We start from the raw sequence: 23,016 nt of genomic DNA on the forward strand, positions 1-23,016 counted from the left end.
TTTGTCGCTATACCGAAATTGAAAAACAAAAAACGGGTGAAACGGGTGAAACGGGTGTGTGTGGCAAGCAATTTTCCAGCCATGGAATGGAATGGTCGGTCTGCGTCCCTTGACCTCGCTAACGCTCGCCGTGACCTTGAGGACACTCCGACCGCCGACGGCGGGCGTAACGGTGGCGCTCCTAACGCCCCCCGCGGCGCTAACAGACAGAGGGAAAACTCTAACGGGAAGTATCTGCCTGTCTGGGGGCTACGCACGGTATGTGTGAGCTACGAACAAAGAAGCGGTAGCGGAAGTGATAAACACAAACGGAACAAAACGGTACCGGCTGTTACACGTGGAGTCGAAAGTATCGAGATAGCGTCGAACCTAGAGGACATTGGAATCGCCGCCTTGTCGGTTCTTCTCGAAGTCAGTTATAAGCGGGGGCTACACGAAGCGTAAAAGCAAGCGTAAAATTAATTTTTAATGTCAAATCGTTTGCGCTTATGTCGAAACGATTATGCCTCCGTAAAACCGAGCGTAAACACTGTTGTCAAACGGTTTGTTTACAAACAGAGGATAATGTAAGTTCTTCTTTGCTGGTACAACAACAAAATCTGAAAAAAAACAGAAAAAAACTATTCAGAACTTACCTCTTCGATTTCTATTTTCTCGGGCCAAAAACACGAATGTAAACACGTTTGACGTTTCGGTGACCACGTTTTTACGCTTCGTGTAGCCCCCGCTATGATCTATAATCATTCCATGTCTGGTCTGGGCTGGCGGTCCGATACTTTCGAACGTTAGTGTGCCAGTGCGTCGGCATGCGTCTCTCGATCCGATCGCTAGCGACGCTAGCGATGATGGACCCTTTTTCTTTTCGCTTTTCCACTTTTCTATCCGCTTATCCCCGAGAACGAGAGAGCGGGACAATGTAAATAAACAGCTGCAGCCGTCGTCGGAGTCGTCGGCGTCGGCGTTGTTGACGGGGGAAAACGCAGAATGCTGGAAAATTCGAGAGAATCACTGGCTTCGAAAGTGTTCCACCTTTACCATCCACCCCCACGTTCCCGGCTCTGTATCGTTCCGTTCCGTTCCGTTCGGTGATTCAAGTTTGCTTTTATTTTATCTTCGTAACATCCGCACTAAAAACAGAGAGAGAGAGGGAGATGAGGTGAACGTGAAAATGACCCAATAATGTATGACGGGTCGTGCCGTACCGTGTGCGTGTTCGAAAATAGATCTGTTTTCGCAGCGTCTAGAGCGTCTGGTGCGTCTGGCGGGGACCCCAGGACGTTATTGTAGCCCCGAGTTGGTCGTCCCGGTGTCGCCCTGCGTAGCTTAGGGGAGGTTCGACGGCCTGACATCGCATCACGCACCGTCAGTTGCTGGCCAACAATCGCTTAGGCATCAGCCACAGGAGTTCTGTGCGTTGGAGATCGTCCGTCCATACTTCACTTCGAGAGAGCGCGAGACTGAGTGATGCCGCACGCTGTGATTCATATGCCGGCCGGGGCCGGCGGTCCTGGGAGGCCGGTCTACGGACGCGGAGGTCAGCTGAACGAGGGGCAGAACCGCGGCATCCGGCTCGGGTGCTGCCGGGTTTGCACCTGCGTCAATCTGCACTTCTTCCTCTCGAAGAACGGGCTGCTCAAGTGTTTCGAGCTCGTCCTCGGCTGGTTCTGCCAGACGATGCTGATCCAGTTCGGGCTCGACACGGCCAAGGACATTGGTGACGCGTTCCTCGGCTTCCTCACCACCTGCTCCGCCTTCCTGCTGACCACCACCATCCTGGTGCTGTGTTACACCGTCTCCAGCCGGACCTTCCATCTCGTGCGCCAGTCGATCTTCGTGAGTCCCCACCGCCGTGGTGCCAATCTAACTTATCTGACGATAGCTGTGTGTGTGTGTGTGTCTTCGAACAGGAAGTGGTCTACAATGGGTTAGGCTGCGCCATGTATCTGAGCGCTGCCTCGTATCTTGGGTTCGCCGTCAACGTGTTCCTGTATCCGAAGTTCCTGATCTTCAAAAACACCGGCGGAATCCACAGCGCGTATCCCGCCATGACGGCCGTCTACGTAAGTTGTGCCTTATTCGGGACCGTTAATTATCGGCTCGTGATCCTTCAGTTGGTCTAACACGCACCTTGACGCTTGATTCGTGTGCCCTCCCGTTACTTACCGTCCCGTCCCATATTTGCCCCATACCCCATAGATATAGCATGCGGCTTCTAGATATAGCATGGGCTTCTACACACATTCTAAATGCGTTGGCCCGTGGACACTCCTACATGGGAGTCATGGAGTCAGGTATAGCTCAGTACACGATAGTATCTGTCGGTCGGTCGAGTTTCCCAGGTCTGCCTGCTCCATTGGTCCGGGAAGTCCAAGACCAACCAGCCCAACCAAAGAGTTATCGAAATCGAGAATGGGCTTCTCAGGTATTACTTGAGAGATCCATACCACACCACTACCTCCACACTACCACACCTCCACTACCACATATCGTCTAGGTTCATATCTTCCATTGCAGACCAAAAGCAATTGGTTATTATCGGGCGATATCGCTCGGAATGGACCGGAGTGGTCCTCCCTACGTCGTTTTTGAAAAAATGACGCCGCCAGCAGTAGCGACCTTTCATCAATCAATGCAGGGGTTTCCAGTGCCCCTTCAGATGCAGACATTCAATTAAAAGTTTGACACTTAGACTGACAGATATACCAGATCCAAAAACTAGATAGCCCGACTAGCACGACTTGGTCCGATTGAATCTTTCTTTGGGCGTACTGTCGAAGGATCCACGAGTTTTCCTCCGCAGCATCTTCCCGGAAGACTGAGTAGTGACCTTTCGAGCAAAAGCCGGCGCTGGATTTCCGGATCTCAGGGAATTGGGTCGTGACGTGGTCGACCACATCGTAACACAGTACTAACAGCAGTGTGTTGTGTGCCGCATGATTTTATTAGCTCGCTGTGCGTTAACGCTAACGATGGATGGTTGATGCGCGTAGTTCACAGTAAGTACCGCTTGTTTCGTACAAATCACTCCCCCCCGCCCTCCCCCATACACACACAAACACGCAACAACAACGACCCTCTGCGCCTTCCCTGCTCATTTCCGGTTCCCGCTTGCTGTGGCAGTACATGGGCGGCATCGTGGGCCTGGTGTACGGGGTGGACGCGTTCGTCGCCTACCGGCATCTCAAAGGATACTCGTAAACTGGAGGACCCCGGCACGTACCCTTCATCCCATCCCACTCGCACGCCACGGAACACGTAACACGTAACGTAACGCGTCGCGGCCGCATTTTGCTGATTTGGATTTGTAATAAAAACAAGTAAAACCGACTGAACCTGAGCGCGTGGGACGTATTTCTCTGTAGGACACCTGTAGGGTTTCCCGGGCCCGGGGGTTTCCAAGGTTCTCCAATACTCGACCAATGATGTCCTCGCTCTCTTTCGCTGGTTCGCTGGTGCTGGTTTGGTTCGGATCCTCTAGGTGGCTCAGCTAGGCGTAAGCGTCGGTATATAACTCAAAATCTGCCCCGTCCATGGACGTTCCCGTCGTAAAGTATCCGACACACTCGGACGCCCGGCGCAGTGGTGAAGTGGAGGTTGGCGACGGTGGGTGCCCCCGGGTGATCGTGCGCCGGCAGTGACAGACGAGTGTGGGCACCGGTCGCGAGTAGCGACGTTATATTTCAACCGTATGCCACCGAGATCAACCGCTCAGTCGATCAACGGACGCTGCACCTGACGCGCGCGCGCGCACACGATCGCTGTGTGTTCGAAGGCCTCTACGATCAACAAACGGCTCCCGAGGCCCAGGTCGGGAATCAGGAAGTGCAACACGTGCCGTGCGAAAAGGTTCCACAGCTGAAGACCCCGTGGTGGTCTGGTGGTCCAGAACCAGAACTAGATCAGGGTGCCGTTTGTGGTCCTCGTCGCAACTTCGTCGGGAATTCCCAGGCGGAGTTTCAACCCCGCTGAAGGATACCTTGTTCGCTAGCCGTTCGCACGCGGAGGAGGCGATCGAGGCGATCCGGGCGACCTTCGCCGGCACACCGCCTGTGACCGCGTGCAAGGTTTCCTGCCACGCCGGGAGATGACCGAGATGTCCGTCCAAGTGGACGGCCCACAGCTGATCAAGTGCTACCAGCATGAGAACGAAGGTTAGTACCCCGAAGGTGGTGAAAGTTCTGCCCACCGCCTTCGAAGGAGTCAATGGCCGCCAAATGGGGAGCGAAGGCGGTCGGGCGTTCTCGAGCGAAGCGTCGAGCAGCCCTGGGAGATCTCGGTCGAGCGAACGAAAGTGAAACTTGTCTGAGTGGTAATTGGCGCACGGCGGCATCGCATCGCATCGCATCATCGAGGAGTCCGTGCCGGAATGCTAGGCTCGCTAGCCTTTAGGCTGGCTGCCGTTGGCCGTACCAGGGCACGTACCCTTTAACGGTTGCTGGGCCCAGGAATGTGTGCCACAGGAAGCTGTGTGGAGCACTATTAAGATAAAGAGCCCCCTCAGAGCTCAGCCTTTTTTCTCTTACTGTGCGAGTACCTGGTTTTTTTCGTTCAGGTGCTTGGTGCTCGGTTTACGTCAAGATGGAGCCCCTTCTTTTCCGAGTCCGAGCGGCACCTGCAGCCCCCGGGTGGGGGGTGCTGCTGATAATGGCGCACGATGCGCACCACGCGCACCCGACTCTCCGCCCTCGTTGGCATTCGTTTGCGCGCACATCTGGCGAACCCCGATCGATGGCGCCATCTGAGACTCGTCGTGCCCTGGCATCGTGGCAGGCGGGGCGGCATGTCGCACGATCCGGGCGAATCTCCAGCGCCATCGATCACTGAGCGCGCGCGTAGTCGAATGATGTCAGAGTGGTGGGAAGTCTGGAAGTCACAAATCCCAGACAAGCTGCAAGCGAAAACAATGGGCCGCCCGCGTTAGTTCGTTCGCTCGATGGGCTCCCGCGCGGTGGCATGACGCGCCGGTCGTCGCCATTGGCCGGAAACGATTCACAGCTGTCACCGCCTGTGTGAAGTGATGATGTTCGGAAAATACAGCGCGCCAGCGCGCGCACGCGCAACTAGCCGGAAAACGGCTTCTATTACCGCACACACCTACACACGGACGCCGGGAGTAATTTGACCGAGGCCCGAGAGTTGGTTGGTTGGTTGGGTAATCGAATGCGCGGCTGGCTGGCTGTGGCTGGCGCGCACCTGGCCCCGACGCTGCTGGGAAAGCCTATTGTGGAGCTGAGGGGTGCCCGACGACTCCAGCTCAAGCCAGCCAGCCAGCCAGCCAGGTTCTTGATCCTCACCAGCACGTCACGTCATTCCGTATATACGATTTTCCGATTTTTGCGATGTTGCTACACATGTCAGTGACTTGTGGTGAAAAGTTCGCCCATTTTGAGTAATCGGTCAATTTTTGACAGCTGCTTTAGCTTGGGCGTGTTTTGGCTCATCGTCGATTTTTGTCTACTCCAAAAGTAAGTAATTGATCACGAAGAGGAAGATTTATGTTTTGAAAACAGGAAAAAGTCACAGGGGTTGGTTTTCCCACAAGTCCGGCCGTTTGCTGACGGATTGCTTCGTGCGAATTGCGCAGAACTTGCAGGTAATGTGCGTTATTGATCGTTCTACTATTGGGGGCAACAACTCTGCAATCGAAGAAAAGTGTAAGTAAAACTGTCCACATTCGACCTGAACTTGGCTTTTCGACGTTCCCATCTTCTCGCCCCTCTCGGTACATTTTGTACCACTGACAAGCGCTGTTTTGGGTCATAATAGCTTCACCATCACAGTCAACATTTCGAATGCGTCCGCGAGTTCTTAATTTCGATTTCCCCACAAAATTTGATAAAGGTTCGATGCCATCCTGTTTTTTTTGTTGGGAGCAGAGAAAAGTCGACGATGAGCCACATCTTGTCCAAGCCAAACCGACTCGTTGGCCAGTCGGGTGTGCATTGGCTTCTCTTGCACGATCCACGTGTTGGGGTTTTCTGGGAGCTCCGCAACTACGACAGTTCTGCTTATTATCGTAACCACACCGAGGTGGAAATGAGCATGGAAATGAAATGAAGCTTTTCAGAATGAAGTATAACGTTTCAAAAGTCGGTGCAATCGGTGCTGGATCTGGATACGTAGGAAGGGAGCCCCCGCGGGAGCGAGGCAGACATCACTCGGCGTTGCCGGCGGACATACCGGTAGTCGGCGGTGCTTTAGTGCGCGCTACGCTGCTGCCGATAATCACCGGGGCCGGGCACCTGGAGGGTTGCACCCAAAGGTTTGCTTTGGATGGCGGCGGAAGTGGTAGTGGTATTCCCCCGGCACTTATCGCACCGGTCGCCGGTGTGTGTGTGTGTGTGTGTGTGTGCGGGCGCATCTGTTTTTGTTTATGTGCGGGGCAAAAAGCCCTCCGGTACCGGGCAACTAGCTACAAAACCCCCAATTTTACCGTTTCCCTCGCTTTTTTTGCACGGCAATCGGCAATCAACGACGGCCGGGAACGGGGGGGATTGGATCCCGTGACATCATATAAATCAACAGGCAGCCGGAGTAGCAGCCGGAAGAGCCCGATGGGATGTGGGAAAAAAGGGTGGGATAACCTTTCGGGCCGTCGGCCGGTACGTCTGACGTCTGAGGGCGTGCAACGATTATCAGCCCAACTAACGAGCGCGCCGCGATGTCCGACTATGCGCAGCAATGCGGCCCCAATCAGTCGATTTGTGTTGGGCGCTCGGTGCACGGTCTAGTACGTAGAGTACGCCGCCATAAATGGCCTAATGAAGTCGCCATGTCGCCAATTTAATTGAGGAGCGACCGCAGGATCTGCGCTGCCGGCACTGCCAATCCGGACCTTGCGACCTTGAACCGGCGCGTACGCGGCTCGTGGCAATCTACCGCCAAGTTTGACAGCCCAGACAGCTGCAGGATGTATTGGCCCCTGTTAGCGGAGGAGCGGAAGTCATCGCTTGGCACACACGCACCTGATCTTCGCCAGTGATCAGTGTCGTTGCGAACCGTAGTCGCCAGCCTTGACACCAGAGACACCAGAGCAACAACCGAACGGGCCGCGAGCAAAAGTTCAATCAACCCGACGGATTTTGCAACTCGAATCGGGGGCACACGGCGAGCGTAGGTCGACCACTAGACCGGTAGACCGCCGGTCGCCACCGCGAAACCGCAGTCGATCCCGAGACTTCAGGCGTCGCCGCTGCGTCCCGGGCCCGGGACGTTTCGTTTCGCTTTGGCCGCGATTTGCCAACACACGGCCCAGATTTAAGTAGCTTATGCGGCGCCGTCGGAGGAGTCGGCCGCGCCCCCTTGCTAATGAGCTAATGAGCTCCCCGATCGAGACCATCGGTAGGGGCTGTGGTTGGATCGGTGACGGGTTTGGTGGTGCACCTTGAGCGCTAGACGCTGGCTGCTAGATGCTGGGCGGAGAAAAAGGCCCATAAGCACCCACAAAAGCGCCGGAATCCGGGCTCCGACTTCCTTCTGTAGCTGTCGTCCATTTTCCAATCTTTTGGATCTTTTTTCCCAGGGCCTTCAAACGTAGGGAAATGGTGTGTGGAGACCACTTCTCAAACAGTTCTTAAACGTAGGTTGCATGGACTAAAACCTACGGTTCGTTGGAGGTTATAATCCTTTGACAGATGTCAAAACAAGGCCAAAGTGTTGCAAAAAAAAAGCGTAACAAGGAGGACCGAAATTGACATCAAGAGCTCGGTCTGGTTTCATAATGTCTAGACCTGTGTGGTCTTCTTCTCGGTCGATGACAATCGGTCCCGAGCGGTCGGTGGCATACAATAGAGAGTCAATGTTGAGTCTTCTGTTGCTTTCTGTAACAGTGTGGTTTTTTCGATTCGGCCGATGCTGACAGCGACGAGCTACTCTCAGCCGCTACTCTAACGATAATTTCTAACGATCCCTTACATTCCCCCTGTGTTCCAGTTCCGGTGGTCTCGATGGATGGTGAGGCACACCCCAACATGACACTGGCCGCGATCGGTCTCGGGGTGCTGGTGGCGCTCATCATCCTGATCACGCTGATCGCGTTCATCACCCGCTGGGAGCGAAGGTTAGTAAATCTATGGTCCAGCGGCCCGAGGCGACCAACCTGCCCCCCTCTGACATCTTCTTTCCATCTACAGTCCACGCATCAAGGTGTCATCGCTCCCAGCAGCAGCATCAGTAGCGCGGGTGCAACCGATAGAAACCGTCTCGCAGAAGGTGTCTGCCTTGGGCGGGTCTTCGGGTCGCTGCGTGACATTCTCGGGCGATTGCGAGCTGCACGATGTGATCACGCGAATGTGAGGGCACGCGGAGTGGAGAGAGAGAGAGTCCGAATCGTATCGAATCATCCACTCTCCGGACGACGCTCCGCTCATCGACGGCAACGGTATTTGTAAGACTCACGACTGGGGCACGAGACCCCCAAACCGGGGGGGGGGGGGTTGGAATCGTCGGGATACAAGGTTAAACGTTGCCCAGACGGAAAACTGTTAGGCATACGGATCGTATAGCTGAACGATACATGAATTGGAAGTCACATTGGTAACCGCCCTTCTGAACCCAGTCCAGAGATCCCCAGTCCTGGAGATCATGTACCTGCGCGCGGGTGGAGCATGGGTTAAAAACCCGAGACGCCGAGGCATCCGAGGCGTAGACCAAGACCAAAAAACGGCAATCAAAGGTAGCAGGAGAGCTGGCTGTACATAGGCAGTGGACGTAGGCGATAATGAGATGATTGCGCGTCGACGAGTGGAACTCTTTACAGGGATTAGAGGTTGGCCAATGGCCGGCCGGAACCAAATGTTTGTAGGATAACGATGTAACGTTCAACGGACGATGGGGGTAACAAAACTATTTTCTGGCGAATCAAGCGCCAGCGACGAACTCGGACATTGTACATTGTACACCTTGAGCGCAAACATTTACTTTATTTTATTCTATGCATTAAATCTTGTCGGGCACTGCGACCTGCATGAAAACCAGAAGGTTACTCTGCAAGTGTGGCGTAGACACATCATACTAACTGATACAATAAAGTTCTTAAAGAGCAAATTCAAACAAAAGGCTAGATTTATGGAAGTCAGAAGTCTGGTATTCTTGTTCGGGAAAGTCAAAAATGACAGAGATTTGGGGATCAGAGAACGGTGACACCAGGTGCGTAGATGCGACGAACTGCCTGGGTGCCATTTCCATCCCGAGAAAGCATCCGACAGCGTCCTTCGCCGTCGCGGCGTCCTAGAATGAAAGTCGCTGGAAATGCTCTATCCGATGGATATCCGTTGGATCCGTTGTTAATTAAAAGGACTACGGCCCGAATAGATGGCTACGAACAAATGTATCTTTTATTGGCTCGAAGTGGATTCGAAGTGAATTCAAAGTGATTCGCGAGCGTCGCACGTAAATGGTTTTGTGGGTGGGCTTGTCTGTGTGTGTGTGCTGTATACAATTCGAAAAGGCGTGATCGCACGCAACGGGGCAGCTGCTCCGCCGCCTCCATTCCATTTGCGGACCTAGGCGGACCTCAAAACGGTTAGCTCCGACGACTCCGGCTCAGTAACGGCCAAGCACCATCGCGAGCAGCGCCATACGCACGTACATGCCGTACTCGGCCTGCCGGAAGTAGGCGGCCCGTGGATCGTTATCGATCTCGGTGCTGATCTCCAGGACGCGCGGCAACGGGTGCATCACGATCATGCGCCGCTTGGCGAAGGTCATCGTCTGGGGGGTCAAGACCAGCTGACCGCAGCACTGTTGCGGGGAGAGCCAAGAATGCGGTTCGGGGTTAGCGCGCGAAAGGTGGTAATACTCCTCCTCCTGCTACTTACCCGCAGGTAGTGATCCTCGGAGGCGAAGCGTTCGCGCTGGATGCGCGTCACATACAGGACGTCCGTGTCGGCGATCGCTTCCTCGAGCGTGGCACACTGCCGCTGCGACACGCCCTTCCGGTCGACGAACTCGCGCACCCGGTCCGGCATCTCGAGCCCGGGCGGGCACACGTACCGCATGTTGACGTTGTACAGCGTCAGCAGGCGGGCGAGCGAGTGGACGGTGCGGCCGTGCTTCAAGTCGCCCACCATCGTGATGGTCAGCCCGTTCACCGTCCCAATCTCCTCGCGGATCGTGAAGATGTCCAGCAGCGCCTGCGTCGGGTGTTCGCCTACCCCGTCGCCCGCATTAATCAGCGGCTTCCGGCAGTGGTGAGCGGCGCGCTAAAACAAAACGGACAGTTAGCGGTGGGTATAGAGCATACGCCAGAAGCTTCCTTACCGTGACGGCACCCGGGACCGGGTGGCGCAGGACGATGACGTCCGCGTAGCCCGCCATCACCTGGATGCTGTCCTCGAGCGTTTCGCCTTTGCGCGCCGATGACGACGGCTCGTCAAAGTGCACCACCCGCCCTCCCAGCCGCTGCATGGCGGCGGCGAAGCTGCAGCTGGTGCGCGTGCTGGCCTCGTAAAAGACGGACGCCATCACCTTGCCGCGCAGCACCTCGTCCAGTGGCCGATCCTTGGCGACGCGCGCTTTCATCGTTTGCGCCAGGTGGAAGATCTCGTTCAGGTGTTCCTTCGTGAACAGGTCCACGGTGAGCACGTGCTTACCGGCCAGCTGGCGCACCCAGGCGCTCCCCTCAGCGCTCACCAGCGGTGGCTCCAGCCGGCCACTGGACGGACCCACCGAGTCGTAACGCATCCGTCCCCCGGCCGGTGTTGGCGGAACCGGCGAAACCGGCGTTGGCAAGGACGGGCCACCGCCGCCACCACCACCGGCCACCGTACCGGGGCCGGGTGTCCGTGCTGGAGCGATCCGGTGCGGGTGCGACGCGGCTTCCGCTTCCGCCGCCTGCTGGGCCAGCAGACGGAAGAACATTTCGTTCGTTTCACCATCGGCGGCGCCCGCTTCCCCGACACCGACGACCGTTGCCGGGGGTGGCGCCAGTGTGGCGCCAGCCTGCTCCGCCGTTGTTGCGGCTCCTCCCACTCCCCCCCGGGCCAGTCGCGCCAGTGGCGGTTGGGGCCAATCGCGCACGTTCTGCCCGTAACCGGCGTTCGCCAGGACGGCTCCGTCCACGTAGGCGGTCTCACCCCGCAGGACGACCCGCTGTACGTGGCCGCGGACGCGCATCCCAGCGAACGGGCTCCAGTCGGCCTTCGAGTGGAACGAGCGCTCCGGAATGATCCACTCGTAGTCCAGGTCCACCTCGATGTACGTGTTCGGTTGATCGGGCAAGTTGAAGATGCGCTTCGGATTGCGGTGAAACTTGGCGATCAGCTCGTCCATCGTAAGGCGCCCCTCACTGACCGCCGTCAGCAGCAGCGCCAGGATGGTCTCGAGCCCCGGAAAACCGGGTGGCGCCGCATCCGAGCCCTTCTCGTCGCGCGTGTGCGGTGCGTGGTCGGTCGCGAACACGTCGATCACGTCCAGGTTCTCCCACAGGGCTCGCTGATCCTCGGGCGAGCAGAGCACAGGGCGCACCTGCGCCCAGCCCGGCCCACCCACCCGCTCGACGTCGGCCGTCGAAAGGAAAAGGTGATGCGGGCACACTTCGCACGTAACCTTGATCCCACGCTCCTTGGCCGCCTTGATCACAAGGATTTCTTCGCGGCGCGCCACGTGGCACACGTGGATCGGTCGGTCGAGGAGCGACGCAAGCAGCAGCACCGCCGCCATCTTGTCACGCTCGGCGTGCACACAGAGCGGGGCTCGCCGGGGCCAGCAGGCCAGATGCATCTGCCACTCGGGGATCCCACCCAGCTGGAGCGTCGAGTAGGTGTCGTTGAGGTACAGCTTCAGTCCGGCCGCCTGCGGCGCCAGTTCCGCCAGCTCCGCCCCGTAGTTCGTGCTGGTTCCACCCACGTACAGGGCGTAGTCGCAGCGGGCACCCGCCACCGCGTGTTCCCGTGCCTTCTCGAGCGAAGCCCGGTCCACGACCGGGGGCTGCGTGTTCGGCATGGCCAGCACCATCGTGACGCCGCCGGCCAGGGCTGCCGCCGTACCGGAAGAGAACGTTTCCTTGTGCGGGGCGCCCGGTTCCCGTAGGTGCACGTGCACGTCGATGAAGCCGGGCAGCTTGAGGAGCGCCCGTGACTCGATGCAGTCCGTGTGCGTTTTCATCGGAGCCGCGCCTCCGCAACGGCGTAGCGCTTCGACCAGCATCTTCGTGCACTTGACGTCCGTCATGAGTGGGACCGAGTAGTCGACGGCAAGCCGGCGCGTCCGGTACCCGTGTGTCGTCAGGCACGTGACACGCCGTGCCCCGTCCGCCCGCATCGGCAGGTTGATCACCATATCGAACTGTTTGTTTGCCAGATACTCCGCCAGATGGCGTAGCTCGTTCGCACCGCCGTTCGCGGCACCGTTGCCACCGCCGCCACCATTAGTGGTACCGTTTCCGCTAGCGGAGGCTGCATCCTCGGATCCTGCCGCCGCCTCTTGCTCTTCGAACGTCCACTGCACACTTTCCACCTACAAAAAGAGAGATTGGGATTCAGCGATCAGCAAAGGTTAAACACCACGCAGGAAGTCGGCCTCCTCGTGGTGGGGGTCCACCACCAGCACGACCGCTATTTAATCCTCTCTCCCCCACCGCGCGTCGAACCAATTTGCTAAAGTGCTTCCGCGGCCGCCTCAACGCGGAACCACTCGCGTTGGTCGGGGAGAGGACTTTGGAGACTCCAAGGCGGTGGAGGGGTGGGGCTCCTTCCCGGTTCGGTTGCTGCTGCTCCGCAATCATCGTAATTGAATTCACGCGCGCGCAGCTCTCGATTGGAGAGCACCAGGGAGAGAGAGAGGGGTAGAGAGAGGGCGAGAGAGGGGGGGGGAGAAAGAGATCATGATTCCTGGAAAGGGGGGGGGGCGACAGAGAGTGGGCGGCGGAGAGATTCTTCAATTCCGCAGCTCGTCGTTTGTGACTTTTTGCTGTTGGCGACTCGAGAACTCGCCTAGAGCCTAGAGGGACTGCGGCTAGTGGCCGCTGAAGTGGTCGGTAGCGAAAGAGACAGACCGAACTAGAGAGAGAGAGAGAGAGAAAGAAACAGGGGGCTTTTGTCGTGTCGGCAATCTGGCACTCGATACCGATAAGCACCGCACAACACACCAACTCGGGCACGGCGGCGGCGACGGCGGCGGCAGTGTGATAAGCGGCACGCGCGCATGTGGGTGTGTGGGTCCGAGCGCCTACCGGAAGCGAAGGCCTACCGATCACAGGCAGCACACTCAGTTTCACCTGGGGCTCCCGAGCGGTACCGTGTATCGTTGTACCTCTCCCGGACGACCTCGACCAGTCACTTCGCTCAACGAACTAGCAGCAGCAGCAGCACCAGGGCGTGGGCCTGGCCGCGGCCGCCATGGGCCGGTCGCACTCGAAGGAGCAGCAGCAGCAGCAGCAGCAGTCGGGGCGGCAAACCAAGGCGGACCCGAAGAAGAAAAGGAAGCGTCCCAAGGCCGACGGATCACGACACCGTAAGTCGCGGCTAAGCGAGCTGCGCGAACCGGACCCACCCCCGGTAGTGCATCCGAAGGGTGGTGCCGCGAAGAACGACTACGACCTGGAGGCGAAGCGCCGGATGCAGCACCAGCTCGCGTTTAACAGTGACATCTTCGTGCTCAACCAGCTCATGCTCGGAGTGCAGTTCTACGGCAACTTTGAGAGGTATCCACTTGCATCCACTCAACCTCAGAGACAGCGTTCAACTGTGGCCGCGTCACACACACACACACACACACACACACGGTGAAGCAGCTCAGGGCCAAGGCATCTCCTCTCCGAATTCCCTGGAACGATTGCGTGTGGTGCGTGATAAGCGAGGCCTCTCGGTTCGTTCCAGCCGCCATCGGCCAGGAATGTCGGCCATCTTTTCGTTTTAGTGCGGGGGGGGGTTGGGGGGGCTATTTGCGTGTTGTTCGTGGAGTGTTCCGTGATACTGGTCTCCTGAGCCGTCGCTCCAGATCATCGGTCGGCTGGGCCGTCCCTGACTCATTTTGGCACCGCCGTCGGCCACCGCGTCAGGTGTTTCATGTGTACCGCCGCGATTGCTGTCCGACAAGCTGTTCCGAGTATCCCCAGGCGGGGTGGGGGGACAGGTGTCGCAACGGGTGAATAACGACGACGATAAAGGCACTGCCGCGCACTCAATTATCAATCAACCAGGGAGCGCGGGCGCGCGCCTGACGGTGATCGGTGCGGTGTGATAGGACGCGTTTGACAGATGGACACGCGTGTCAGACACCGCCGGAGTCCGAGAATTCGCGTGTCCCGGGGGGCCGCCGCTTGCTATCGCTTAATCCGGGTGACGTCATCCGGGGTCGTTGGGGTCCGCCGGCCGAAGTATCGTGCCTAAAAAGTGGAGACATTAGCTGACGTAGGTGAAGTAGGTGACGTAGGTGTGTGTGTGTGTGTGTGTGTGCTCGGTGATATGGCGCGCATGTAGATAACATCAACAGCAGGCTCCGACGTCACCGACGCGGCTTCCGAACAGACTTATCAATGAACTCCGCACTGTGGTTCCCCCCGGTTTGTCATTGCAGGGAGATGTGGGAAGCGGTCGAGCGGAACCGGGCCGAGGAGAACCGGCGGAACGGGCGAACGTCGCGTCACTGCAAAACCGTCATCCTGCCCGATCGCCTCCTGGAGGCGGTCGATAAACGCGTCAAGTTCTATGCCAAGTAAGTCAAGCAACGTTCCGCTGGCCATCGGGTTCCGCTCCATTCCACTTGTCTCTCCCTATAGGCACGGACCGCACAAGAATCGGTTGTTGCCGCTCCACACCCAGACCTGCTACATCGTGCACGACAACATCGAGATCACAAACCCGGGCGACAGCTCCGTCTACAGCATCCTAACCGATGCGCCGATCTACAAGCTCGAGATCGAGGACGGGCTCGACGACAAGCTGAGGCGCAGCGGGATGCAACGGGCCGCCCCGCGGCGCGGCAACTGTCATCACGGCTACGTCAAGCTGCGCAGCGTGGAGTACATCAAACCGAACGAACCGCCGCCGGTGGCGCCTCGAACCGAACCGATCGACAGGCCGCTGCGGGACGGTAACCTCAGCGATAGTGACACCCTGGAGGATGACGACGACGACGACGTCGATGATGATGGCGGCCGGGAAGGTTCCGGGTTTCGGCAGCGCAAGTTCCGTGACAGTATCGCGGTCAAATACCCGAAGATGAATGGGGTGTATGGCGCCGCCGTCAGGGGTAAGGTCCGAGCGTCGACGACGGTCCCGTCGACGTCGACGAGCTCGACGTCACCACCGAGCAGCGAGTACGATTACGCGTACATCACGGCCATCAACACGCACCAGCCGCTCAGCGTGATGCGGTCGGCGGGCGCAGGAGGCATCGGCATCGGTTGCGGTGGTGGCCCCTGCGTGGTGGAGACGCCACCGCTCAGCACGACCGTCCTGCCGGATTACTGCATCACGACGCTCAGCTGCCCGATCGAAGTGCCGGAGGGTTACTACAGCGACGACGAGGAATCCGAGGGCCAGTCCAGTGGTAGTGGCGGCAAGCCGGCAGGGGCCTCTGGTGCCTCCGCCGGGAAGCACCGCAACAGCGAGTACACGACGGAACGGCGGCAGTACCTGAACTCGAAGGGCTTCCTGGCGTACTTCGTGAACCTGTTCCAGGACCGACTGGCCGCCGAGCTGGACATCCCAGCCGACGATCTGCCGGACGCGACCTGGAAGGGTGCGGTCGTGTACAGCGGCCACTGGGAGATCGTTCCGGCCGTGTTCTGCCCGTGGCCACGCGAAGCCACCGAGTGGGTGCACCGGAAGCGCGACGTGAAGGTGAACCCGCTGACGAAGCAGCGCTTCCAGTGGCCAACGCCACCGATGATCCAGAAGGTGCGCTCGTTCGGTTGCCACGTCGTGCCGGTCGGGTACGCACCGAAGCAGGGCCAGAACCGGTACCGGCAGCTCGAGTGGAAGATCGTCTTCCCGGAAGCGGAACGGTACCTGGAAAGCTGCCTGTCGAGCACCCAAGTCAAGCTGTACCTCGTCGCGAAGCTGCTCCTGAAGACATTCGTCGAGACGGCGGCACCGGCACCGGCTGCAACCCTGGGCATGTTCGGGTTGGAACACCTGCGGGCGCACCTTTTCTGGCAGTGCGAGACCAACTACGCGGCCTGGCCGGAGGACTACCTCGGGGAGGCGCTATTACGCTTCCTGAACGCGCTACTCGAGCGCATCAAAACGCACCGCCTGCCGGACTACTTCCTACCCGCCCGGAACCTCTTCGAGAACGTGCCGGAACGGGTGCTTGTGGAGCTACACCGGCGCATCTTCCGCGTGACCGAAAACCCGGCCATGCACCTGCTGGTGGCGCTCCGCAACCTAAAACTGCCAAGCGGCACTCTCGCGTTTTACCCGAAGCTGCGGCTCAAGCGCCTGTACGCGTACCTTGCGGTAGACAATCCGCTCCGGCTCGTCAACCCGCTGCTGCGCGACGAGGACGAGAACCTGGCGGCCGAGGACTCGGACGAGCAGGAAGCGAACGAGCGCGAAATCGCCGTCGGTTCGATGGCCTACTACCACCGGCAGGAGATCGAATCGCGCCGGAAGCGGACCCGCATCGTGCGCTTCCTGGTGGCCGAGCAGCTTCTCCGCAAGGACCGGGCCGAACGTCCGACCACCCGGCGCGCCTCGATCGAATCCATCGACCTCACGGTATGAGAAGGGGGGGTCCAGCGTCCGAGTAGCTCCCGAGTAACGGCCAGTAGCTCTCCTGTCTGTCTTTCCTTCTTCGCAGTTCCTGCCACTGAAGCACATGGAGAACCTACGCCGGCAGCTCATCTACGGGCACTTCATCGAGCACTTCACCGAGATGGCACGCGTCTCGTGCCGCTTTCGGGCCCTCAACCAAGCGCTCGTCTACGTGCGCCAATCGGAGCGCCTCTGCGATCTGCTCGCGGACGACGAGGGAGCCGACGAGGCGCACCAGTACCTGGCCAAGATTGGTGGGCTGCGCCAGGAGTTAGCACGGGCCAGTGCCCAGGCTCCGGACCGGCCTGCGCTTCCCCGTCGCACCAGCAGCACCCAGCAGCAGCCCATGCCGAGTCAACGGCCAAGCCATCGGCCGACGGCGTACAGCAACGTACCGACGTCGCACCAGCGGAACCAGCGTCAGGTTAGCGTGCAGGTCCACCCACGCGACAGGGCGAGGCGCCGCTCATCCGACGACATCGACGACATCTCCCGGCTACTCGGAAACGTTACGGTCCGCTAGTGGGACGGGGGGCTTAGCACTTAAGCATATCGTTTTCTGTGATAACTTTAGATGAGAGACGACCCGAAACCGAGCCCGAAGGGGGCCAAGACACGCCGCACCGACCTTGCAAATAAATGGCTGAATCCGTAAGCTCCTAGAGCGGCTGCGATACTTACTGGGACACCGTGCTCGGTGTAGAAGTCCCCGGTGCCCATCGAACCGTACAGCTTGTAACCCATCTTGACCAGGTTCCGTACCGACGGCAGGAGCTCCATTTTGTGCTAAAACCGGAACCGGGGTTAGTACAGGGTATACAGAAGGGGGGCCGCTCCTTATTACCTTGTAGCTACCGATACTGAGCAGGATCGCCTTCCGCGGGATCTCAAATCCGGTCGACATGAGCGCCTTCAGGTACGCCTCGTACCGGTTATCGCCGAAGCAACCGACCTCGCCCGTCGACGCCATCTCCACTCCCAGCATCACATCGGCACCGGCCAGGCGCGAAAAGCTAAACTGTGGCACCTTGACACCGACCCGGCCGCACCCGTGCAGTACGTCGAGTGGCTCGACCGGCAGTCCGACGATAACGCGCGTTGCAACACCAACAAAGTTGAGGTCAAGCGTCTTCGACACGAACGGAAACGAGCGGGACACACGCACATTGCACTCGATCACCTTCAGCTCGTTATCCTTCGCAATCAGCTGCATGTTGAATGGGCCCGTCACGTCGAGCAACGCCGCAATGTCACGCGCAATCTCCTTGATGCGCCCGAGCGTCTCCGGATTGATGTCCTGCGGTGGTGTCACGAGCGTTGCATCGCCCGAGTGTACACCCGCGTTCTCCACGTGCTCGGACACGGCCAGGCACAGGATCACACCGTCGGCGGCGACCGCATCAACGTCGATCTCTTTCGCGTCGACCAGAAACTTCGAAATCACCACCGGGTGCTCCTTGCTAACGTCCGACGCGGCCTGCAGGTACGCCTCGAGGTCCTGGTGCGAGTAAGCTACGTTCATCGCGGCCCCGGACAGCACGTAGGACGGGCGCACCAGGCACGGGTAGCCGACCTCCTCACAGAACTCGACCGCCGACTGCAGGTTCGTGAGCTCCTTCCAGCGCGGCTGCAGGATACCCTTCCGGTCGAGCATGCGCGAAAACTTGAACCGATTCTCCGCCCCATCCACCGACTCGGGCGACGTACCGAGGATGCGTGCTTGCTGCCGGTGCAGGTCCATCGCAATGTTGTTCGGCAGCTGACCCCCCATCGACAGGATAATGCCGGCCGGTTGCTCCGCGTCGTAAATGTCCATCACCACCTCGAACGAGATCTCCTCAAAGTACAACCGATCGCACACATCGTAATCGGTGCTGACCGTCTCCGGGTTGTAGTTCACCATGATCGTCCGATGACCGAGGGTTCGCAGCTCTCGCAAACACCCAACCGCGCACCAATCAAACTCGACGGAGCTGCCGATTCGATACACGCCCGATCCGAGCACCATCGTGTACTGACCCGGGAACTGCACGTCGCTCTCGGTTCCGCTGTACGTGAGGTACAGGTAATTGGTCGATGCCGGCCACTCCCCCGCGACCGTGTCGATCTGCTTTACGCACGGCACCACACCGTGCTCCTTCCGGTGCATCCGCACCGCCAGCTCCGTACTCTTGAGGGAGCGTGCGATCGCACGGTCCGAGAACCCGAGCCGTTTCGCCTCACGCAACACACCCGGCCCGGGTACCGGCCCTCCCGCCAGCGACTCCAGGTGGCGCCCAAAGTCCACGATACGGCGCATCCGGTGCAGGAACCACCGGTCGATCGCGGTCAGTGCGTGCAGCTGCTCGACGGTGTAACCGGCCCGGAGGGCGGCCGCCAGCACGAACATCCGCTCATCGGTCGGTTGCACCAGCTCCTGCTCGTTGACCGGCTTGAGCGTCGGATCGAACCCGTACCCATTCACACCGTCCACCATGCGGAGCGCCTTCTGGAACGCTTCCTCGAACGTGCGCCCGATCGCCATCACCTCGCCGACGCTCTTCATCGAGCTGCCGATGTGTTTGCTGACGCGCGCAAACTTGTCCAGATCCCAACGCGGCACCTTCACCACGCAGTAATCGAGGCTCGGCTCGAAGCACGCCGTCGTAGCGCCCGTCACCGTGTTCCGGATGTCCGGCAGGCGTACCCCGAGCGCTAGCTTGGCGGCGACGTAAGCGAGCGGGTAACCGGTGGCTTTACTCGCCAACGCCGAGCTACGCGATAGCCGCGCATTCACCTCGATGATGTAGTACTGCTCCGAGTGTGGGCAGAGCGCGTATTGGATGTTACACTCACCGACCACACCAAAGTGCCGGATCACGCGGATCGCGGTCGTGCGCAGCATGTTGTACTCTCGGTTCGACAGGGTCTGCGATGGGGCCACCACGATGCTCTCGCCCGTGTGTATGCCGAGTGGATCCAGGTTCTCCATGTTGCACACCGTGATGCAGTTATCGTACGCATCGCGCACCACCTCATACTCAACCTCCTTCCAGCCTTTGAGCGACTTGTCGATGATGACCTGCGACGAGTGGGCAAACGCCTGGGTCGCCAGGGCCCTCAGTTCATCCGGGGTGCTCGCAAACCCAGACCCGAGCCCACCGAGCGCAAACGCGGCTCGCGCCATCACCGGGTACCCGATGACGTCGGCCGCTTCCATCGCTTCCTGTACCGAGTAGACGGCAGCGGACGGGGCGACCCGTTCGCCAATCTCGGCCACCCGCTCGGCGAACAGCTTGCGGTCCTCGGTTTCGATGATCGACCGGATCGGGGTGCCCATGATGCGCACCCGATACCGCGCGAAGCTATCCTCCATCTCGACGCCCACGTTGAGCGCCGTCTGGCCACCGAACGTCAGCAGCACCCCGTCCGGGCGCTCGGCCCGGAGCACCTGCTCCACGTAGTATCGTGTGAGCGGCAGAAAGTACACCTTGTCCGCCAGCCCCTTCGACGTTTGGACGGTCGCAATGTTCGGGTTGATCAGCACCGTGCGGATGTTCTCCTCGCGCAGCGCCTTGATCGCCTGCGAGCCCGAGTAATCGAACTCGCCAGCCTGCCCAATCGAAAGGCCGCCCGATCCGAGGATCAGCATCTTCTTTGGGCGCTCGACTGGCAGCACCGGTGGCACCGCTGGCTCGTACCGCAGCCACCGGTTTAGCCGATCGGGCAAAGGAATGGGCGGCTCCGGACCGCCTCCGCTGAGCAGCTCCAGAAACGCGTCGAACAGACCCTCCAGGTCGGTCGGGCCGGCCGTGTGTTCCGGGTGGAACTGCACGCTAAAGTACGGCCGGTGCCGGTGCACCAGGCCCTCGTTCGTGCCGTCGTTCATGTTGTAAAATAGCTCCTGCCACCCGTCCGGTAGCCGGCTCGAGTCGACCGCGTACCCGTGGTTCTGGGACGTCATGTAGCAGCGCTTGGTGCCGGGGTGTAAACAGGGCAGGTTGTGGCCCCGGTTCCCGTACCGCATCCGGAACGTGCTGCAGCCGGCCGCGATCGCCAGCAGCTGGTGGCCGAGGCAGATACCGAAGATCGGCTTCGCCAGGCCCGCGGCCTGTGCGAGCAGGGCGCGCAGATTTTCGACCGCCTCCCGGCACATCGTCGGGTCACCCGGGCCGTTCGACAGGAACAGCCCATCGTATTCGTACTGCTCGGGCCGCGCGTTCCACGGCACTACATCGACCCGGGCCCCGCGGCCCACGAAGCAGCGGATCTGGTTTAGCTTTAAGCCAAAGTCGAGCGCCAAGATGCGGGGCGACCCGGTCGGATTGTAGGTTGCCGGATGCGGCACCGACACCTCCGCCACCAGGTTGCGCAGGTTGGGGTCCGCGAAGCTGTACCCGGCGGCCGACTCGACGCGCATCGGCACGATTTTACCTACAAAGAGAGCGCAAGTACAGTGTGTGTGATCCCAGAACCACCCTAGTCCGGGTCTTACCGACCATGGTGCCCTTTTCGCGGAGCTTTTTGGTGAGCGCCCGCGTGTCGATCCCGCTGATGCCGGGCACACCGTGCTGCTGCATCCACTGCGACAGCGTCAGCCGGCTACGCCAGTGCGACGGTTCGTCACACACCTCGCTCACCACCAGCCCGGCCGTCCAGATGCGGATGTTCGATTCAAAGTGCCGCATCAGCCCGTACTCGTCCACGTCGCAGCCCGGGATACCGTAGTTTCCGATCAGCGGGTACGTCAGCACCAGCACCTGCCCGTGGTACGACGGGTCGGTCATCGACTCCGGGTACCCGACCATGCCCGTCTGGAATACGACCTCCCCGTCGACGGTAGTGGCCGCGCCGAACGAGTAACCGTGCAGGATCGTACCATCCTCGAGCACAAGGGACGCCGTCACCGGCCGGTACTCCTGGTCGGCTGGTGGTGGTGGCGACGCCACGAGCGGGGCCACCGATTCCTCCGTCGAGTCCGCCTCCATCATCGAGCGGAGCGACTCCTCCGGGTGTGCCATGTGCCGGGTTGTGCCGGGTGGCTCTAGTTCTAGTCGGTATCTGAAATGTGGATCGGGTCGGATTATGTGTCTAACGGAGGGTTAGATGCGTGATCCGGCCAGTCGGTTTGCGATAGTCGGCACCAACCAGAGTAGGTACTCAAGCACCTTCAGGAAATATCGAGGTTGCCACGAGCCCCCACGAGGAAAGTACCCTCTATTTGACATCGTAGCCAAGAAGGGCCCGGTAAAGGTGTAAAGGCCTTCAACTGACGACCAGAAGCTATGTTTCATCACATTAACGATCGATAGCTTCCAATCGTGAAGCCGATCGAAAGCAAATAGTCAACCCGTTGGTGAAAAGCCATCTCAAGTGTGTCAAGCATTCAAAAAGGGATTTCCAGACAAAGGGGCCAAGTGGGGAACTACCATATCGCAACGTATGTGCGGGCAATCGGGCCCCAATCTCCCCCCTCCCCCCTCTCCCCGGTAGCGGGGGGTACTGCGTAAACAAGTAATGAACTAACATCGAGCACTACTCGGAAAGAACACGTGCGAGGCACTCACAAAGTGACGCACCGTTGGACAGCGCTTCTGGGACTGAGTGAGCCTTAGTTATTCTCTGAAAGTAAAAGTGAAGGGGTTTTAAGTGAGAGGCGTGCAAGCTGCGTGTCTCACCCATTCACTGGTTCCGGTTCATTCGTGCGTATTAGGTGCGCAGCAAAGCATCAGGCATTTCCGCCAAAAGGATACGCGCATCGGTTAGTGTGGTGCTATTTTGGACCATTACGACCTGAGGTCAGTGGTGAAAGACATCGCCCTTAAAAAATAGGATATTTTAGCCTTTGCCTTCCATCTATGTATCTCCTACAATAGTACGAGGGCCATTAAAAAGTATCGCAACATTTGTGTTTTTTTCGCTATTGGTTTGTTTTCAGCTATTGGCTTTTGCATGAACATATAGTTTATCGTGAGTGTGTTGTTTTGGCAAAAAAATCGCGCAAATACACAAATACACAAATAACGAAGCAGGGGCGCAAAAGCCAGTTTCTGTTTTTCCCGACAAGTCCGGGCGTTTGTGACGGATTGCTTCGCGCAAATTGTGCTCTATCTTACAGCTAATATTCCTAATATTGATCGTTCTACTCAAAACTTGACCGAACTTGTCACCATTAGTGAGTGACATGAGGAGCACAAACGCAGCGTAACAAAAAAAAAACAAATTACAAATTATTATACGTAGCCCACGGAAATTCATAAACGCGATACTTCTTAAATGGCCCCCCTCGGAATGCTCAGCGGAAATATCTGATTTGAGTTGAGAACACACATTTTGC

At 58.8% G+C, this 23,016-nt stretch overlaps 3 protein-coding genes across 3 annotated transcripts; 2 read left to right on the plus strand and 1 right to left on the minus strand.

Moving 5' to 3' along the window:
• Positions 1 to 1,464: 1,464 nt before the first annotated feature.
• On the plus strand, positions 1,465 to 3,198 carry LOC128270378 (protein singles bar). Its single transcript, XM_053007780.1, has 3 exons — positions 1,465 to 1,833; positions 1,908 to 2,060; positions 3,121 to 3,198. The coding sequence occupies exons 1-3, from the start codon at positions 1,465 to 1,467 to the stop codon at positions 3,196 to 3,198; spliced, it is 600 nt and encodes a 199-aa protein (XP_052863740.1).
• A 6,213-nt stretch (positions 3,199 to 9,411) lies between these two features.
• On the minus strand, positions 9,412 to 21,502 carry LOC128271907 (CAD protein). Its single transcript, XM_053009591.1, has 8 exons — positions 21,175 to 21,502; positions 17,545 to 21,113; positions 17,378 to 17,486; positions 13,587 to 13,633; positions 13,027 to 13,032; positions 10,468 to 12,321; positions 9,819 to 10,202; positions 9,412 to 9,741 (listed from the first exon to the last, which is right to left on the minus strand). The coding sequence occupies exons 1-8, from the start codon at positions 21,485 to 21,487 to the stop codon at positions 9,544 to 9,546; spliced, it is 6,480 nt and encodes a 2,159-aa protein (XP_052865551.1). The 5' UTR covers positions 21,488 to 21,502; the 3' UTR covers positions 9,412 to 9,543.
• On the plus strand, positions 13,233 to 17,290 carry LOC128271917 (uncharacterized). The gene is made up of 4 exons (XM_053009603.1): positions 13,233 to 13,642; positions 14,518 to 14,655; positions 14,720 to 16,664; positions 16,747 to 17,290. Exons 1-4 carry the CDS (start codon positions 13,338 to 13,340, stop codon positions 17,221 to 17,223), a joined length of 2,865 nt encoding a protein of 954 aa, XP_052865563.1. The 5' UTR covers positions 13,233 to 13,337; the 3' UTR covers positions 17,224 to 17,290.
• Positions 21,503 to 23,016: the final 1,514 nt, after the last annotated feature.

This window comes from Anopheles cruzii, chromosome X, assembly GCF_943734635.1.
Source record: "Anopheles cruzii chromosome X, idAnoCruzAS_RS32_06, whole genome shotgun sequence".
NCBI classification, from domain to species: domain Eukaryota; kingdom Metazoa; phylum Arthropoda; class Insecta; order Diptera; family Culicidae; genus Anopheles; species Anopheles cruzii.

Excerpts from the sequence above, each read along its gene's own strand:
- LOC128270378 (XM_053007780.1), top strand. The coding sequence starts at position 1,465 with ATGCCGCACGCTGTGATTCATATGCCGGCCGGGGCCGGCGGTCCTGGG. Across the intron at positions 1,834-1,907 it reads TCGTGCGCCAGTCGATCTTC|GAAGTGGTCTACAATGGGTT; the intron begins GTGAGTCCCCAC and ends GTCTTCGAACAG. Across the intron at positions 2,061-3,120 it reads CCGCCATGACGGCCGTCTAC|TACATGGGCGGCATCGTGGG; the intron begins GTAAGTTGTGCC and ends TTGCTGTGGCAG.
- LOC128271917 (XM_053009603.1), top strand. The coding sequence starts at position 13,338 with ATGGGCCGGTCGCACTCGAAGGAGCAGCAGCAGCAGCAGCAGCAGTCG. Across the intron at positions 13,643-14,517 it reads TTCTACGGCAACTTTGAGAG|GGAGATGTGGGAAGCGGTCG; the intron begins GTATCCACTTGC and ends TTGTCATTGCAG. Across the intron at positions 16,665-16,746 it reads TCGAATCCATCGACCTCACG|TTCCTGCCACTGAAGCACAT; the intron begins GTATGAGAAGGG and ends CCTTCTTCGCAG.
- LOC128271907 (XM_053009591.1), bottom strand. The coding sequence starts at position 21,487 with ATGGTCGGGTACCCGGAGTCGATGACCGACCCGTCGTACCACGGGCAG. Across the intron at positions 21,114-21,174 it reads CGAAAAGGGCACCATGGTCG|GTAAAATCGTGCCGATGCGC; the intron begins GTAAGACCCGGA and ends CTCTCTTTGTAG. Across the intron at positions 17,487-17,544 it reads TCAGTATCGGTAGCTACAAG|CACAAAATGGAGCTCCTGCC; the intron begins GTAATAAGGAGC and ends TTCCGGTTTTAG.